A 19,722-nucleotide genomic window follows, 5' to 3' on the forward strand; every position below is an offset into this window, starting at 1 on the left:
GCCATGCATTCAAATTCCCTATTACCATAAAGAAAAAAAGCAAGTGCTTTTTCTTTTAGATCAGACCTCTTTGTTACCTGAAAATTTTTCTTCCACAAATGTTTACTGAATACTTCCTTTTGCCCAAAAGGAAATTCACTATACATTTAAAAAGTACCATAAGCAGAAGGTTCTAATGTGTTTTTATTAATTACAACTGTGTGCAACTGTAATCCTTCCATTGTACATGTAATATACAGTAACAGTCAAATATTTGACACTAAAATAACTTATTGACAAATTTTCACATTGAACACAGAATAATTCTATGTTTATTAACAGTAGAAACCAAAACTACTGAATTTATCTTGGAAAATTTAAATTCAGGCCATTATTTCACAATTTGAAAATCCGAGTAATCCAACTTTAAAATGGCTTTCTCATTGTTGAAGTTTGCTCTTTCAATGTGTGATTTGGGACTTCCTTTTGTCTCAAGCCATTCCTGCATATGACGCACCTTGGACGTGGGACCTTGCAATTGTCCTTGCACTGTGCCCCGGTCAGTGTTCCGGACCCAGCCTACCAATCCCAGCTTTTTACCTTCAGCCTAAGGGGAGAAAAAAGACAGAGATCCAATGAGATTGTACGAAACAAAGTGAGACTATAATCTGTTGCCAGAATCTTGGCCTAGAATCAAGCCACTGAAACTAATTTGATATTGTCCAGAAAAGTCAAAACAGAAAGACAGCAAGGAGGATCTCACTGTTGATCTTAACCTCAAGTGTTGGCCACTTGAATCCATTTCCTTCTTTATAAAACCCAGGCACTAGAATTTTTCACTGTGTAGTCAGTTTGGTTAAATCCTAAAGACTTAAGTACAAAACAGATGCTTTCAAAATGACTCCCTTAGGCTGATTGTTTTTAGGATACTGAGTTGTATCTTGCTTATTTTCCCTTCTCTTAAGAATTTACTGAGTATGGTAAATGGAAAAAGCGTGAAGTTATCTGATCTTTCCCTTTGTCTTTAACCAGGACCACACCTAAACAAATCCAGATGAATTAGTGTCCATTATATCTTTAAAGATCATTAGAGAGCATTTCACAATTTCCTGGGCAACTTATCTATTGTTTTTGCTGCAGAGAAACTATCTAACCCTACATGTTTACATTGCATCTGGGGCCCACTTTCTGTCATCCTGCTAGAGAAGGAAAGCAGCTGTGATCAGCCTCTCAACACAAAGCTTTCAGGAGACTTCATTACTATCAGATTTTCACTTGACTTTCTTTCCTTTTGTCTAAATAATCACAGTGTCCTCAAAGTTGAATAACCTTAAGATCAACCAATCATTGTAATGACTCTGGTTTGATTTTTGCCTTTCTCTTTTTTTTCTTTATTCTTTTTTTTCTGTGTTCTTTCCTTTAAGTCATTAAGGTATGGCAAGACTGAACTTTTAGGAAAGGCAGCAATGTTTTAGAGAGGAATGTTTTTATTTTTGCATAAACATGTAATTAGGATATTATAAAGGTCATTGATTGCTAAAGTAAGCTATCTAATAGAAGGGGTTGAATTACAAAGAAAATGGGAGTTAACATGACTGCACGTCCAAATGCCAGAGTAGTGACCTAGTGAATGTGGGAAGTTATTAGAGTTTGCCAAAGAAAACATTATGCATAGCAAAAAAAAAAAGTTTGATGAGTAACTGTAGCATCCATCATATCAATTATGTTCAAAGCAAGGATATGTTTACATAAAGAACAAAAGATACTCTAGTCAAATAACACTTTAAGGGATGGAGGAAATGAGGAATGAAGAAAAATAGGTGATACCTACAGCATGCATTGCTAAGTGCCAGAGGAGAAAACATAAAAGAATGCTGAGAATGCATTTTGACAAAGACTCAACATCCCACTGACTGTGTATAACAACTGTACTCTTAGGCTTCAAATTAACCTAAGGGAGTTGGGTGTAATTCTTGGAGTCACCATATATGGTCAATAGCTATCAGAATGACTGCAGGGCCGGGGATTTAGCTCAGTGGTTCCTGGCCGCTGCCTCGAAAGCGCAAGGTCCCGAGTTCGATCCCCAGTACCAAAAAAAAAAAACAAAAACAGAATGACTGCAGTTTTAAGCAGGAGGTTATAACAGTTAAATAAATCTTTAAACTGGAATGTAAAATCTGACCCATATTGAGGATGGAAATATCTTCAGATTTTATTTGTGCACTTGATTCTGTTTTTATTTTTATTTTTAAATTTTTTTTTTCCAGCACTGGGGATGAAACTCAGGACCTTGCACTTGCCAGGCAGGTGTGGTACCACTAAGCTACATCCCCAGCCCTTGTTCTTAACTTTTAAATGATAGCATAATGTTCCTGATTTATGTGCAGTTTTGAATAGCTACCTAAATGAGTAAACAGTGGGTTTTTTTCCCAAGGAAAATTCCAAAAAGCTAATTCTACCTCATAACCATATTTCTGCTTAAATAGTCATCTTTTTTTCTGACAACATTTTAAGGAAGATAATCACCAACCCTAGTGTGCAATTTAAAAACAGTCCCAGCCAGCTGTGGTGGTATACACCTGTAATCCCAGTACTCTAGGAAGCTCAGGAAGGAGGATCATGAGCCGGGCTTGGGCAATTTAGCAACTCAGCAAACTATCTCAAAATAAAAATTTTAAAAAGGGGCTAGAGGAGTAGTTCAGTGTGAAGGCCCTGGGTTCAATTCCCAGTACCACAAATAAGAGGGTAAGAAGATAAATAAATAAATAAGAAAGTCCTCTCAAATCAGTTACCTAGAATTCCACCTTAGAATACTGGAAAAACAGAAGCAAACTAAGTCCAAAAAAAAGCAGAGAGAAATAAATAATAAAGATTAGAGCAGAAGTTAATAAAGATAGAAAAGAATTAAAAATCAGTGAACCCAAAAGTTAGTTTTTTGAAAAGATAAGCAGAATTTTTTTTTTTGGTACCTGGAATTGAACTCAGGACCTTGTGCTTGCGAAGCAGGTGGCAGAACCACTGAGCTAAATCCCTGGCCCCAAAAAAGATAAGCAGAATTGATAACCTGTAGCTCAACTGACCAAGAAAATGTCACAAGGCTCAAATTACTAAAATCAGAAATGAAAGAGAGGCCAGTACTACAAACCTTAGAAAAAATTTTAAAAGTATTGTAAGGGGATACTATGAACAATGTATGCTAACAAATCAGATAACTTAGATGTAAAGTCCTCAGTGACAAATCAAATCAAGAAGAAACAGAAATAGAAAATCTGAACAGATATGTAACAAGAGACTGAATTAAAAACAACTTGCCACAAAGAAAAGCCAGGACTAAATGGCTTTACAGGTGAATTCTATGAGAGGTTTAAAGAAGAATCTTCCAGCAATCCTTCACAAACTTTTCCAAAAAAATAGAAGGGGAAATACTTCCCTACTCATTCTACGAATCCAGCATTATCCTTATACCACAGACATCAATAGAAAACATCAATATCCTTTATGAATACAGAAACAAAACTCCTCAACAAATTACTAGCAAACCAAATCTGGCAACATATAAAAGGTTTACACAGCATGATAAACTGATATTTATGTCAGGAATGCAAGGTTGGTTCAACATATAAAAAGTAAGCCATTTAATATACCATATTAATAAATAAAACAGAAACCATGTGATCATCTCAATAAATTCCAAAATGGCATTTGACAAAATCCAATACCTTCTTATGATAAAAAACTAGTAACAGAAGGGAACTTCCTCAACCTGACAAATAATATCTGTGAAAAACCACAGCTATTGTTATACCTAATTGTAAATAACTGAAAGCTTTCCCTCAAAATCAGGTATAAGACAATGATATCTGCTTTTACCACTTTTACTAAATATTATACTTGAGGTTCTAGTCATGGCAAGAAAAAAGCAGGTTGGAAAGAAGGAAATGAAACTACCTATACTTGCAAACAGCATAACTTATAGACAGAAAATCCTAAGGAATACATATATACAAACTGAAGCTAATAGTGCTGGGGATTATTTAGCTCAGTGGCACTATGCCTGCCTTGCAAGTGCAAGGTCCAAAGTTTGATCCCCAGTACCAAACAAAAACAAAAACAAAAACAAAACTTAGGCTAATAAACAAGTTCACACAGTTGCAGGATATGAAATTTGCATACAAAAATCAATTGTATTTCTATATACTATCAATGAACAATCAAAAATGAAATTAAGGAAATAATCTGATTTACAATATCAAAAATAATAAGATATTCACAAACAAATTTAACAAAGGACACGGAAGACATATATGAACAAGTACAAACCATTGTAGGAAGAACTTGAAGATCTTAAATAAATGGAAAGACATACCATGTTCATGGACTGCAAGACTTAATATTGTTAAGATTACAATATTCCCAAACTGATCTACAGATTCAACACAATATCAATATTTCAGCATTTTTTGCATAAATTGAAAAGTTTACATTAAATTCACATGGAACCATAAGAAACTCAGAAGAGCTAAAAAAAAAATCTTGAAAAGGAAGAACAGTTAGGCATGGTGGCCCACACCTATAATTTCAACACTCAAGAGGCTGAGGCAGGAGGATCAACATGAATTCAAGGCCAGCCTGAATGACGTAGCAAGATATTGTCTCAAAATAAAATAAAATAAACCAAACAAACAAATAAAGTTGGACTTTTTCATAGCACATAAAAATATAACTGAAACTGCGCCAAAGACCTAAATCTTAGGCTATGAAAGGCTCAGAAGAAAACATACCCATGAACCTTCATTATCTTAGACAAAGGTTTGTAGATATGACACTAAAAGCAAAGCCAAAAACGACTAGCTAAATTAGACTTCATTGAAATTAAAAACTTTTGTACTTCAAAGGGTTATCGACAAAGTGAAAAGATAACCTACAGAATGGGAGAAATATTTGTAAATCATATATCTGCTAAGAGAGTACTATCCAGAATATATAAGAAAATCTTTTTAAAAAGGAATTGTTATAACGCAAGAAAAATAAAAATTTAACAAATAGGCAAAGGAATTGAATAGAAATTTCTCCCAAGAAGAAAATTTCTCCTGAGAGGATATATGTCTTTTTTCATGTGCCAATAAACATGGAAAGATGCTCAACATCATCAGTCACTAGAAAGTAAATAAAAACCACACTGAAAATATACAATAGACTATTAACTGGCCTTGAAAGGAAATTCTGACTCACAGACAACATGGATGAACCTTGAGGAGATTATGCTAAGTGAAATAAGCCAGTTATGAAAGGAAAAACACTATATGATGTCACTTATGAGTCAGATTAATAAAGTAGGCTCATGATTGCCATGGGCTTAGGAGAAGGGGAAAATAGGGAGTTTGTGGTTAATGGGTACTGAGTTTCAGTTTTGAAAGATGAAAAGAGTTCTGTAGATAGATCCTGGTGACAGTAGCACAACAATGTGTAAACATGCTTAGGGCCACTGGATTGTGTTTTAAAATGGTTAAAATGGTAAATTTTACATTACATGTATTCTACTACAGTTTTAGGGAAAAAAGTGTGTTATACATTTTCTGAATACTTTTTTTTGTGTACTGGGAATCGAACTCAGGACCTTGCGCTTGCCATGCAGGTGTGGTGCCACTGAGCTACATCCCCAGCACTTCCAAATAGTTTTGTGTTTTCTAGTTATCTTTCTGTTATTGATTTGTTTTTTAGCTCCACTGGGTTGGAGAATATTCCTTGTATGATTTAAATCCTTTTAAGTTCACTGATACCTGAAAACCAAACAAAAAGGATAATAAGTCAATAAGAACTCACATTCATTATTATGGCTATAATGAACAAGACAGTAACAAATGCTGGCAAGGATCTAAAAAAATGAGAATTCTCATACATTGCCTATGAGAATGTAAAATGGCATAGCTGTTTTGGGGAAGTTTGGCAGTTGCTCAAGAAGTTAAACAAGGAGTTATCATATAGCCTAGCAGCGTACTCTTAGCTATAGAAACCCAAAGCTTTAGAAAACATGGTCTACACAAAAAACATGTATATAAATGTTCATAGCAGCCTTATCCATAATAGCTGAATAATGGAAACAACCGAAATGTCTATGAGTTGACTGATGAATATAATGTAGTGTATCTATAAAATGGAATATTATTCAGCCATAAAAAGGAATAAAGCATGAATACATGCTACATTATGGATGAATCCTGAAAATATGCTAAGTGAAAGAAACTGGATACAAAATGCCACATTTGTGTGATCACATTTATATTAAATATCCAGAACAGGCAAATCCATAGAGAAAGAATATAGGTTAGTGGTTGCTGGGGGCTGGGGGGAATAAGCAGTAATTGCTAACAGGAAGAGATTTTTTTCCCCCACTGGAGTGATGAAAATGTTTTGGGATTGATGCACAACTTTTATTTTTATTTTTATTTTTTTATTTTTTGGTACCAGGGATCGAACTCGGGACCTTGTGCTTGCGAGGCAGGTGCCAGAACCACTGAGCTAAATCCCTGGCCCAAATTATACTTTTCTTAAGGGTGAATTTTACGGGATGTGAATTTCCAACTTTCTTTTCTTTTCCTTTTTTTTTTTGGAACTGGGGATCGAACTCAAGAGCTTGCACTTTCCAGGTAGGTGTGGCACCACTGAGCTACATCCCTGGCCCTATATTCCAACTTTAATAAAGTCCCTTTGTCTCTTTTCTCTCAGCACCAATCAATGGTCATTTCTTGGGACAACTGGTTCAAGCACAGGAAGACAGGGACAAAAGAAAGACCTACTACAAGAAGCAGAAATATGAGGTGGGATGCCCTGCTGCCAACACTAAGATTGGCCCCCATCACATACACGTAGTCCAGAGTGTGAGAAGGCAACAAGAAGTACCATGCCTTGACGTTGGGTGTGGGAAACTTCGAGGGCTCTGAGTGCTAAACTCAGAAAAACATGGATCACTGATGTCTACAATGAACCCAATAAGGAGCTGGTCCACACCAAGACCTTGGTGAAGAACAGCATTGGGCTTATTGTCAGCACATTGACAGTGGTACAAATCACATTACGCACTTGTCCCTGGGCCAGAAGAAGGAGGCCAAGCTGACTCCTGAGGAGGAAGAGATTTTAAACAAAAAAGCAATCAAAGAAAACTAAAAAGAAATACAATGAAAGGAAAAAGAACACCAAAATCAGCAGTCTTCTGGAGGAGCCATTCCAGCAGGGCAAGCTTCTTGCCTGCATTGCATCAAGACCAGGCCAGTGTGACCGATCAGATGGCTAGATGCTGGAGGGCAAGGAGCTACAGTTCTGTCTGAGGAAAATCAGGGCCTAGAAAAGCAAGTAAGTCTCCTCCCTCTGGGCTTAGCACATGTAATAAAGGTGTTTTAATATTTTGTGAAAATAAAACAAAACTAAAGTCCTTTCCCATACTGTCAGTCACCATTCTTCTATAAGTAATGGAATTTAAGAGGGTAGATGTCAATATGGAAACAGACTGTAGCAAAATAAGTGTTAAAAGAACCTATTTAAATTATTATAAATTCCAGTAAAGAATAAGCTACAAGTCTAATCAAGAAAAAATAAAGAAAAAGAAAAAAAGAGCCATGTATGCTAGTGCATGCCTATAACCCCAGCTCTTGGAGAGGTTGTGGTGGGAGGACTGAAAAGTTCAAGGTCATTCTGGGCAACATAGCAAGACTGTGTCCCAAAAAAGTGAGGGGGCATTTTCCTTGCAATTCTCCAAATCAAAAATTTTTTTTCTGCATTCTTTTATTCTTTAACTAGGGGGAAAGAGTAGGGAGGTAGGAAAAATGGGCTACAATATCTGGTCCTTTTCTTTCAACAACTTCAGTTAAACTTTGAGGTTCACCCTCATTTACAAAATCACAAGAACTTGTCCTGCATAACTGACAGCAAAGCTAGTTGGAGTGCAGCTCTTGTTATGACTTTTAGCAATTCTGTTTTTAATAGGCACTTTACATATAAGTGAAGGAAGAAATGATTTGCAAATAATTACAATAAAAGATATTGATGATTGATATTCGTATATCAAAGATTCAGGTTGGAATTTTAGTACTACAGTCCCAGCAATATGACACTTGGAAAGTTCTGTAGTTCTAATTTATTATCTGTGTGGCTGGGCATACATCTGGAAGGCAAGAGCCTGATATCCTCACAGAAGGCAGAAGGGAAATCGAGATTGCAGTTGTGTGTCCGTGTTAAGGGGAGATTAGTGATACAAAAGCAGAAGAAGAGGCTGCCAGTTGTTTGTTTATCCCCTCCAATAGTCCCTATTACTCTAGTAGGAATACCGTACTCGAAGTTCAGTGTTACCATTACCTATTCTCAAATGGATACAGTATTTTCAATTAGAAAAACTTCAGCTAGAAAAGATGAATGTTCTTTCTGAGCCAAAAAGTTCAGAAAGAAATTAAGTGAGGTTTTTGGAAAACGTTGGAGAAATGAAAGAGGTCTGAAGAAAATGTAGCAGCTATGATGGAAGCAATTACATAGCTTACATACCTATAATCAGTTCATCTAAACACCCCTTCAGTCAATGGTAGCTTTCCTATGGGAGTGTGACTTGGTAGAAAGAAGATAACTATCAGACAAGAGGAAAGGAAAAAGGTGGGCATGGTGGCACACACCTGTAATTTTAGCACTCTGGGAGGCTGAGGAAAGAGGACCACAAGTTCAGGCCCAGCCTATAGAATTTAGTAAGATTGTCTGAAGATAAAAATTTTTTAAAAGGCTGGCTGGGGATGTAGCTCAGTGTGAAGCCCCTGGGTTCAATCCCCAGTGCTGCAAAAGAAGAAAACAGGAAGAGGGAGGGAGGAACAGAGGGGGGAAGGAGGAGATGGAGGGGAAAATAAGGGAAAGGAGAAAGGAGGTGTAAGGGACAGTAATGGGGGATGAGTATGATCAAGATATGTTATATGCACGTAGGAAAATGCCACAATAAAACCTAGCTTTGGGCCGGGGATTTAGCCCAGTGGCACCGTGCCTGCCTCGCAAGTGCAAGGTCCAGAGTTTGATCCCTGGTACCAAAAAAAAAAAAAAAAAAGTTTTGTAAAATTAATATGTACTAATTTAAGAAAAAAAATGTGACTTGATTTGCTGATGCCACAGCAGAGTGAACTAAGAATATTACCCTCCCAAAGACTAAAGATCATTAATATTTAAGTCTAGATGCTCAGGAACCAAAGTTAGAGAAACCAATACAGATGGCAGGAGAATCTCTCATTTACATCGCATTTTATTAACTGCAAAGTATTTTCATATCCATTGCTCTACTCTACAAACTCTTTGCCACTCACTCAGCTTCTTCCTGTTCACATCTGTCAGAATTCGTCTCCTGTCCCCATCCTCGTAACCTAGGTATGTCCCCAATCCCTGTAGGCCACATACCTGAGTGTACTTGCGAAAAAACACCCCTTGCACCTTCCCAAAAACTTCATAATCCACTGATACCAAGCTGTCTCCTTCTGCCATGCTCAAACCTGTCAGAGACCAGGGAAACAAAATTAAAGGACTGCTCCAGAACTCCCAATCCTGAGGCACAAAGGACCTGACTGAACCTGTACCTCTCCATCCATCACTACTGCGACCTCTCCATGACCTCAAGGTTCTCAAATGCAAGAGGGGCGGACGTGTGCAAACGGCAGGTATGAAGGGAGAGGAAGACACAGGCTGAGGGAGCTTCTGCAAAGGCACAAGGTCCTCTTTGGGGCAATTACCTCCTCACAGTCATGCTGGCCCCGCTCCCTCCCATCCATCCCTCTTCCCCCTCGGCAGCCAGAATCCCCTTCCACTAACATTTCACGGCCAATGAAACTGACCGGCACGTCTTGGGGAGAACTAAGACGTGTCTCGTCTTCCCCGGGGCGCCTGACCACACAGGAGACTACCAAGCCGACCACCCTCCGGCCGCGCAAACTGCCGCTCCCGGAAGTAGTAGCTCCTCCTTTGGCTCTTTTCATGCCCATCACCTCTTCCGAACCAATCAGAGTTTACACCACGGCCCCGAGCCCGCCCAGAGAGTGGGATTTTAGGATGTGATTTGTTCCGCAAAGGAGAAAGCCAGGCGTTGGGGGATCTGTCCAGGGTCTGGCTCGGCCTCCGGAGATCAAGCCCCCACCCCACCACATTTACTAAGCTCGCACCCCTCTTCTCGTTTTCTCCTGGGAAGGTGAAGATACATTCATACATTCAGTAAAAACCGACTGACAGCCTCCTGTATACCAGGCACTGTTCTAGGCTGCCAGCATACATCAGTGAACACAACAGAACCCTGCTCTAGCGGAGCTTAAATTCTGGAGGTGGGAAACAATGAACATTAAACATTATAAATAAGCTGAAGGCTAAGGATATAGCTCAGCGGTAGAGCATCTGCCTACCATGTGTGAGGCCAGAGTTCAATCCCCAGCACCCAATAAATAAACAAATAAACTAAATAGGACACACACAACCTTTCTATCTTTTTTCTTGTGGTTCTCTTCCAATATTGGATCATGCCTGTGGAATCTGGACTTGCTAGTAGGAAGGGCACATATACAACAAATCTAAGTGGAAGTTATTTCTTCTAAGCTTCTAGAAGCTGCCCATCAGTTTACCTTACTAAGAAAATGCCAAAGAATGCTTAAATAAAGAAAGAAATCAAGAAAGAAAGAAAGAAAAAAAAGAAACCAAAAACACAAGCATTAACTCATGCTCCAAAATTTCAACTAAATCAATCAATCTAAGCCAAATAGCCAGGTTTATTTTGGGGAAAAGAGAACTATCAAAGGGGGTTTGTGAAAGACAGTTGCTAAAATTAGAGTTCATTTTGTAGACATTCAAATCTTGCACTCTTATGAGTAAGAATGTGTGTGAAGGAAAGCTGTTTATTGTTCCTCTTTGAATTTCATGTAAACATTAAATTTCTTCATAAGATTTCATATGTGAATATGCCAGATTGGCAGGTGTGGTAAAGTGCAATGGTAGCCATGGAAATTATATCATTCTCCTAGTTCTCCCATAACAGAGTAAGGATTTAGGTCAGAGAGAGTCATAAGCTGTAGTGCAGGGAGAGGGAATAACTAGGTTGAATGTTGTACTTGGAAATATTTGAAAACAACACTAAACAATATACCTGATTGATGTCATTTCTTTCTCTAAGTTCTTTTTTTTTTTTGGTACCGGGGATCGAACTCAGGACTTTGCACTCGCAAGGCAGGTGGCAGCACCACTGAGCTAAATCCCCAGCCCCTCTCTAAGATCATTTTTTAAAAATTTCTCTAGAGAATTGAAAACATATTGAACACATAAATGTATGGAACACCATATAGCCAGATTTAGCTGTTTCACGATGTATACATATATCAAAACATCACACTGTAAATATGTACAATTTTTGTCAACTGTGTTTTAACAAAGCTGGGAAAGAAGTATATAGGATCATTATTCTGGCAGCAGAAATAAAAATGGGTTTGGGGAGATGCTGAGGTCAAGTGTGGCAGTGAAGAGAGTGACACCATCCAATGAGAAGTTAGGAAAAGCTCACCTAGGGGAACAGAAATGTAAAGGAGGGTCATACATGAGAGAGATGAGGATAAGAGAACTCAGCAGAAATTGCAAGTCAGAAGGAAGAAGGGGCAAAGAGAGAGGAGTGGAAGAGGACTGATGCTTTGAGCATGAGAGAGAACTTGGAGAAGCAGCAGACTGTGGAATGGGGAGATGATCAGGAGTCTGTGCTCTGTCACGCTGAGTTTGATGTTTGCAAGGGACAGTCATGTGGTGGTACTGAATGGGCAGTCGGAAAACTGAAACAAAGGAGTGAGACTACAGTTAAGATGGATATCATTTAATCATGAGTGCATGCCGAAATTTCATCATTTAGCACAAATATATATGGGGCAGATGGGGAAAAGACCTAAATGCCAGAGACCTGGGAGAAGAAGACAGGAAAATCATAAAAGAAATCAAGACAGCAGACTTGCATCCAGGAGACCGTGAGGACCCCCCTGGGCAGGCCCACCAGCTGCCAGTTTGACCTTGCAGTCAGACACGGGTGGCTGCGCCCTGCTCCGTCCACCTTGCCACACCCACTTACATCCAGGAGACCATGAGGACACTGCTCCCCCTGTAGGCCCACCAGTTGCCAGCTTGGCACCCCCCCGCCGGCCTCTTGGCTGTGCAGCTACCTGGTTCCACACTACAGAGGCACACACGGGGACATAAAGGCCATTGTCCTGAGTTGCAGAAGTGAACAACTTCTGCAACAGAGGCCCCCTGAGAGAGGGCCTCTCTCAGGCTCCCTGATGAAAACTGAAGCCCACTGGAAAAGTGAAGAGAATCTCTGCAATATTGGCACAACAGACCACTGTACTTGGTAAGTTGGAGGAATCATTACCTCCTGTTTGAACCTGGACTATTTTCAGGGGAAAGACAGCTGGAACCTGTAATAGAACCTTGCAGAGTTCAACCCTGCAGGAAGACAGGGAGCTCAATTTGGGACTTGCAGCCAGAAATCTGCCCGAATATCTCAGGTCTTTGACTGGCTTACTGAGACTCATTGACTTATAACTGACAGTACCACAGACAAAAATGAGAAGACATTTAAGCAAGTCACAAACTCAGACTTCCACCCCACAAAAGGCAATTTCTGGGGAAAACGAGGTGGAAAAGTCTGATAATCAACCACCTGGACACCCTGAACTGATAGCACAGGAAGTAACAAAACAGATGAGTGAGGCTCTAGAAAAATTCAAAGCAGAAATAATCTCCCAGATAACTACAGAGATGGTGACCAGAGTGAAAGACATGATTAGAGGCTGTAGAACAGAAACAGATAAAAAAACAGATGAGCTCAGAAACATGCTGGAAGCCATGAATGCCCAGCATAAGAAAGAAATGGAATCCATGAAACAGATTCAAATAGATATTCAGGAGATTAAAAACTCTATTGAAAGCATGCATAGCAGATTAAGGGAAGCTGAAGATAGAATATCAGATATAGAAGACAGCATTGTGGTTAAGGACCATGAAAATAGAGATTTCTTAAAAATAGTAAGGGAGGGGCCGGGGATTTAGCTTAGTGGTTCCATCACTTGCCTTCCAAGCACAAGGACCCAAGTTCGATCCCCCGTACCAAAAAAACAAACAAACAAACAAACAAACAAAAACAGTAAGGGACCATGAGAAATCAATCCAGCAGCTGCTAGATGATGCAAGGAAGAATAACATTAAGACTGACAGGAGTGCACAAAAAAACAGGAGAAAATACAATTGACATAAAAAAAACTGTTCACAGAAGTAATAGTAGAAAACTTCCCAGAGAGAGGTGGCGAATTGGACATACAGATAAGATAAGTGAGGCCTATAGAACTCTAACTAGCCATGATCAAATAAAATCTATGCCTAGACACATAATAATCAAGATCCCAGAAACCCAACAGAAGAACAAAATCCTACAGGCAGTTAGAGAAAAGATTTTTCAACACAAACCCTCAAATCAAGGAGAGCCTGGAGTCAAGTATTTCAAGCCCTAAAAGAAAAATAACTTCCAACCTAGACTGTTGTATCCTGCAAAATAATCTTTTAAAATCAATGGGGGAAATTAGAAACTTCTACAACAAAGAACACCTGAGAAATTTCATGAACACCAAACCAGCACTCCAAACAATCCTAAGCAATATCCTAGAAAAAGACAACAAAGACCACAACTCCATGAGGCCCAACAGAGAGAAGCCAACAGGCAAGGTAAGAAACTAAAGGGAAAGGGAAAAAACAAAAACAAAAAAAACAAAAAACAAGAAATAGAAGAGCCAACAATAGTAAAACATCATGACAAGGATGAGTCAATATCTATCAATGTTAATGGTCTCAATTCACCAATCAAAAGAAATAGCCTGACAGAATGGATTAAGAAGCAAAATCCAACAATATGCTGTATACAAGAAACATACTTAATTCAAAAAGAAATACATAGACTGAAAGTAAAAGGATGGAAAACAGTTCTCCATGCTACAGGAACCCAGAAAAAAGTGGGGGTAGCAATTTTATTTGCAGACAAAGTAGATTTCAAACCAAAACTAATTAAAAGAGACAAAGGTGGTCACTACATCCTTGTGAAGGGAACAGTCCAAGAGGAAGAGACGACAATCATAAATATATATGCACCAAATATGAATGCCTCTAACTATACAAAACAAATATTAATGGACATGAAAAACCAAATAAGCTCTAATACAATTGTAGAGGGGGAATTTCAATACCCTGTTATTACAATTAGACATCATCTAGACAAAAAATTAACAATGAAATTTTAGAACTGAACCAAGCTATTGAACAAATGGACTTAACAGATGTTTACAGAGTGTTGCACCCCACAAAATCAGAATACACATTCTTTTCGGCTGCACATGGGTCATTCTCCAAAATAGACCACATGCTAGCTCATAGGAAATGTCTAAGTAAATGTAAAAGAAATGAAGTTACCCTCTGTATATTATCAGACCATAGTGCAATAAAAATGGAGATCAATGACATAAGAAACTGCAAAACTCCCACAAACACATGGAAATTGAATAACACCCTCCCGAACAACTAATGGGTCACAGAGGAAATTAAAGAAGAAATTAGACAGTTTCTACAAGTAAATGATAATGCCAGTACAACATACAGGAATCTATGGGACACAATGAAAGCAGTTCTACGTGGGAAATTCATAGCAGCCAATGCCCATATTAGGAAAACAGAGAGAACTCAAATAAATAACCTAATACAGAACCTCAAGCTCCTAGAAAAAGAAGAGCATAACAAACCTAAAACTCGTACAAGAGAAAATTATAAAGATCAGATCAGAAATCAATGCAATCGAGACTAAGAGAACGATACAAAAAATTAATGAATCAAAGAGTTGGTTTTTTGAAAGAATAAATAAAATCAATAAACCCTTTGCCAACCTTATCAAAAAAAGGAAAGAAAAGGCTCAAATCCGTGCAATCAAGAATGAAAAAGGTGAAGTCACAACAGATCCAGCAGAAATCCAAAGCATCATCAGTACCTACTTTGAGAAACTGTAGTTTAATAAAATGGAAAACACAGAAGAAATAGACAGATTCCTAGATACATATGAATTACCAAAGGTAAATGAAGAAGATACAGAAATTCTAAACACCCCAATAACAATGAGTGAAATTGAAAATGTAATAAAAGATTTACCAACAAAGAAAAGCCCAGGTCCTGATGGCTTCACTGCTGAATTCTACAAGACATTTAAAGAAGAACTATTGCCATTACTCTTTAAAATCATCAAGGAAATTGAAAGGGAAGCAAGGCCTCCAAATTCATTCCTGGAAGCAAGTGTTACTTTGATTCCAAAGCCAGGGAAAGACTCAACCCAAAAAGAGAACTACAGGCCAATCTCCTTAATGAACATAGATGCAAAAATCCTCAACAAGATACTGGCAAACAGAATACAGAGGGTCATCAAGAAGATCATACACCCTGACCAAGTCGGATTTATCCCAGGAATGCAAGGATGGTTCAACATACATAAATCAATAAATGTAATACACTATATTAACAGAGTCAAGAACAAAAAACATATGATCATCTCAATAGATGCAGAAAAGGCATTTGACAAAATCCAACACCCATTCATGATAAAAACGCTACAGAAAATTGGAATAGAAGGTCTTTATCTCAACTTGATTAAGGCTATGAAAAACCAACAGCCAACATCATCCTAAATGGTCAAAAACTGAAAACTTTCCCGCTAAAATCAGGAACAAGATAAGGATGCCCACTATCACCACTCCTGTTCAATATAGTTCTGGAAACATTAGCCACAGCAATTAGAAAAGAGAAAGAAATAGAAGGAATAAAGATAGGAAAGGAAGAAGTTAAGCTGTCATTATTTGCTGATGATATGATACTTTACATAGAAGGCCCAAAAACTTCGCCAAAAGACTTCTAGATTTAATTGACAGATTCAGTAGAGTAGCTGGATACAAGGTCAACACTCAAAAAACAATAGCCTTCTTGTACACAAATAACAGACTCACTGAGAGAGAAATTCGGGAAACAATTCCTTTTACAATAGCATCCAAAAAAAGAAATATCTAGGAATCAATCTAACAAAGGAAGCAAAAGACCTCTACACTGAAAACTACAGCACTCTGAAAAAGGAGATTGAGCAGGATATAAGAAAATGGAAAGACATCCCTTGTTCCTGGATAGGAAGAACCAATATAGTGAAAATGGCCATACTTCCAAAACTATTATATAGGTTTAATGCAATGCTGATTGAAATTCCATCAATATATTTCACAGAACTACAGAAAACAATCCAAAAATTCATTTGGAACCAGAAGAGACCGAGAATAGCAAAAGAAATTTTAGGCAACAGAGATATGCCTGGGGGTATTACAATCCCCAATTTGAAACTATACTACAAAGCCACTGTGATAAAAGCAGCATGGTACTGGCAAAGAAACAGACCCAAGGATCAGTGGAATAGATTAGAAGATGCAGAAACAACTACAGATATGCTCAGCTACCTCATCTTTGACAAAGGAGCCAACCATCCTCATTGGAGGAAAGATATCTTATTTAATAAATGGTGTTGGAAAAACTGGATTTCAACCTGCCAAAGATTAAAACTACACCCATACCTATCACCACACACTAAACTAAGATCAAAATGGATTAAAGATTTAAATATCAAGACAGAAACAATAAATTTGCTGGAAGATAAGTTAGGTAGAACCCTTGAAGACACTGGTATAGGAAAAGACTTTATGAACCAAACCTCAGTGGCACGGGAACTTGCACAAAGAATCAACAAATGGAATCTTATCTTATTAAAAAGCTTCTGCACTGCCAGAGAAACCACCAACAGAGCTAAGAGACCACCTACAATGTAGGGAAAATTTTTCAGCAATTGTACCTTAGACAAAGGACTACTATCTAGAATATATAAAGAACTGAAAAAAATCAGATCCCCCAAATTCAAAGACCCAGTTCAAAAATGGGCATCTGAAATGAACAGACATTTCTCAGACAAAGAAGTAAAAGCAGCAAATAAATATATGAAAAAATGTTCAACATCCCTGGTTATTTGAGAGGTGCAGATGAAAACAAAACTGAGATTCTACCTCACCCCAGAAAGAATGTTATATAAAGAAATCAACCAATAACAAATGCTGGCGTGGGTGTGGGGAGAAAGGAACCCTTCTCCATTGCTGGTGGGAGTACAGACTGGTGCAACCACTGTGGAAATCAGTATGGAGATACTCAAAGAACTAGGACTAGAGGTGGTATTTGACCCAGCTATCTCCCTGCTGGGGATCTTCCCAAAGGAATTAAAAGAATCATACCATATATATGCGATATATGCAATATATGTGCATCCATGTTTATGGCGGCACAGTTTGTAACAGCTAAAGCTTGGAAACAGCCCAAGTCCCCATCAACTGGAGACTGGATAAAGAAGATGTGGTTTTTTTATAAAATGGAGTACTACTCAGCCATAAAGAACAAGAAACTAGAGATTTTTATAGCTAAATAGATGCATATTGAGGCCATCCTCTTAAGTGAAATAAATAGGACACACATGTGTAAATACCGTATAGTTTCTCTAGTGTGAGAAACTGAAAGTGTAATTAAGGATACACACAGATGAAATGGCCTAATAACATATTTCTTGGATTGTGTTTCCATCGCGTGTCATATGACTGTATCGAAATTTAAATTAGGCAGAAGTTTGGCTTATGTGGAGTCTGCTAGCTAACTGTAGTTTTATTTCCAGACCACTATTTGTTCAATGTTGGTTTTGGGGACCTTTCTGAAACAAATCACATCCTCTGGTGTCTTATTGGTGCTTGAGATGTTTTATTAAGTTATATGGAAAAATGTTTAAGTGCTCTTCAGTTTTGTTTTGGTTGAGTTCTACTGTATTTGAATATTATTGTAGTTTTTTCCCCCTTGCATTGTTTTTCTTTGAGTGGTTTTAATTTCTGTATGTTTGATAATAAAGTTATTTTTAAATAATAAAAAAATCAAGACAGCAAAGGAGCAAGTGAGAAGGCTCTAAGGGGGTGAATTATCAATAATGTCAAGTGAGGGCCGGGGATTGAGCTCAGTGGATTCGGCGCCTGCTGTGCAAGCGCAAGGACCGGAGTTCAATCCCCGGTACAAAAAAAAATGTCGAGTATGCTGGTGAAAATTTATCTTTGGTTATTGGAATGTCAGTAGTGGTGCATTTAAATAAATGGGAAAGGGCAGAAGCCAGACCCAGATAGTAGATTGGATAGTGCCAAGGGATGAGGAACTAGGGGCAGCAAATGTAAAAATTTCTGTTAAGAAGACTCATGGAGAAGAGAAGAAAGCAATGGGACTGTATCATAGAGTGGCAAGCGGGGAAGTAAGGTTTGCTTTAGCAGGGGAAAGTTAAAGGCATTTTAAAAGCAAAGAAGACTCTGTAGAGCTTAGTAAAATGACAGGGTAAAGTGATAGTGTTGATATCTGGAGAGTTTTGAAAGAAACTTACTCAAGAGAAGTCTTGGAAAGAGAGAGACCCTTCTTCAGAAACCAGAAAGGAGTCAGAGAGGAGGCATGCTGGGAAATTCTGCCACACTGGAGGGAAAATGTGGGTGTTGATGATAGAAGAAAGGCTGAGTGAGGTAAGTGGGGCCTTGAGAAGTGAGAAATGTCTGCAGCTGCATACATGATGGCAGAAGAGTCAACTAGGAATAAAAACAAGGAATGAAAGAACTGCCCTGGAGGGCCCACCAAGGAAGTTCTTTGTAACATTTAAATGCTGTGATCTGACATGGAGTATTAACACCGCCTCCTGCTGCTACATCATTTTCCTCCTGCCTGAATCTTGTGAGTAGTTAAAGGGGAAAATGTGAGCTGCCTAATGCAAACAGCTTACTCAAATGAACAGAGGCATGAAGAAGACAAATAAACTCTCTTGTGAAGTCAAAAAGTTATAGAGCATCATTTAGTGTTGAAACCAAGTTATGCTGATTATTTTCCATTTGGTAGTTAACTTTATTACCATTACAATTGGCTGAGTCATTCCTGGGCCCTAAGTAGAGACAGCCACAGTGACCACGTGAGAGTAAAACAATATTCAAATAGACTGGCCACAAAAACGACCCAGGAAAGATACTGTGTAGCAAACAATCTAACAGCAAGCTCCAAAGTACTGGCGAAGGAAGAAAGCGTGATGAGCAGATAGCCATACCTGGGGCTCGTACACTGCAGCCGAGCGTGCTAAGAAAGGCCAGCAGCAGGCCCAATCCCGCTAACCCGGCGGACACCGGAATCTCGCAGCGGGATGACACTGTGGCACATCTAGGGGTCCCGCCCTTTGACGGGCACACCCCAAGTTCTGGGAGCATTGTTCTCAGTAAAATACAAGTTCTTTTTTGATGGCGCCTCAGAACAGCCTCCCCCCCCCCCCCCCCCCCGTTCCCCAAGGACAAGGCTGAACTGAGCTGAAGAGTTGGCGAGACACTGGGTCGATCAAGTGACACTCTAGCCGACCGCACAACCGGGGCACGGCAGCGCCGGACAGCTTGCAGATTGTTCACGGACTGCGCCTGCGCCACCTACCCCTTGGTGTTAGCGGTGAGAGGCGGGGCTCCGCTCGAGCTGCGCTCCGGTCTCCAGGCAACCAGGATAACAGCGGCCAACTAACAGCGCCTGCGCGGTCGTGGGGTGGCGAATGGGAGGGTCAGG

At 38.9% G+C, this 19,722-nt stretch overlaps 2 protein-coding genes and 1 pseudogene across 5 annotated transcripts in view; 2 read left to right on the forward strand and 1 right to left on the reverse strand.

Annotated features, from left to right (window-relative positions):
• Positions 1-165: 165 nt before the first annotated feature.
• On the reverse strand, positions 166-19,707 carry Acyp1 (acylphosphatase 1). Of its 4 annotated transcripts, none has more exons than XM_004837175.4 (3): positions 19,597-19,707; positions 9,397-9,488; positions 166-586 (listed from the first exon to the last, which is right to left on the reverse strand). In XM_004837175.4, the coding sequence occupies exons 2-3, from the start codon at positions 9,478-9,480 to the stop codon at positions 371-373; spliced, it is 300 nt and encodes a 99-aa protein (XP_004837232.1). In that variant the 5' UTR covers positions 9,481-9,488; positions 19,597-19,707; the 3' UTR covers positions 166-370. The 4 variants fall into 4 exon arrangements, with proteins under 4 accessions (XP_004837232.1, XP_004837230.1, XP_004837231.1 ...); XM_004837173.4 differs by lacking the exon at positions 19,597-19,707 and adding an exon at positions 19,226-19,439; XM_004837174.4 differs by lacking the exon at positions 19,597-19,707 and adding an exon at positions 9,828-9,984.
• On the forward strand, positions 6,617-7,589 carry LOC110346140 (small ribosomal subunit protein eS8 pseudogene; annotated as a pseudogene).
• Zc2hc1c (zinc finger C2HC-type containing 1C) overlaps positions 19,630-19,722 on the forward strand; it is a 54,156-nt gene continuing 54,063 nt past the window's right edge. The window contains exon 1 of the mRNA XM_004837179.3: positions 19,630-19,721. The gene's annotated coding sequence lies outside the window, so the exon portion shown is untranslated. The remainder of the gene's footprint in view (position 19,722) is intronic.

This window comes from Heterocephalus glaber, unplaced genomic scaffold (genome assembly GCF_053883595.1).
Source record: "Heterocephalus glaber isolate CG9 unplaced genomic scaffold, H.glaber_assembly_v1.0 deba00001608, whole genome shotgun sequence".
Classification (NCBI taxonomy): domain Eukaryota; kingdom Metazoa; phylum Chordata; class Mammalia; order Rodentia; family Bathyergidae; genus Heterocephalus; species Heterocephalus glaber.

Bases quoted from the DNA above. Each gene is read 5' to 3' on its own strand.
- Acyp1 (XM_004837173.4), bottom strand. From the start codon at position 19,382: ATGCTCCCAGAACTTGGGGTGTGCCCGTCAAAGGGCGGGACCCCTAGA. The intron at 9,489-19,225 runs GTATGGCTATCT...GGTCTCTGACAG, and splicing joins CTGCAGTGTACGAGCCCCAG to GTTTGAGCATGGCAGAAGGA. The intron at 587-9,396 runs GTATGTGGCCTA...TTCTCCCCTTAG, and splicing joins TTTTTCGCAAGTACACTCAG to GCTGAAGGTAAAAAGCTGGG.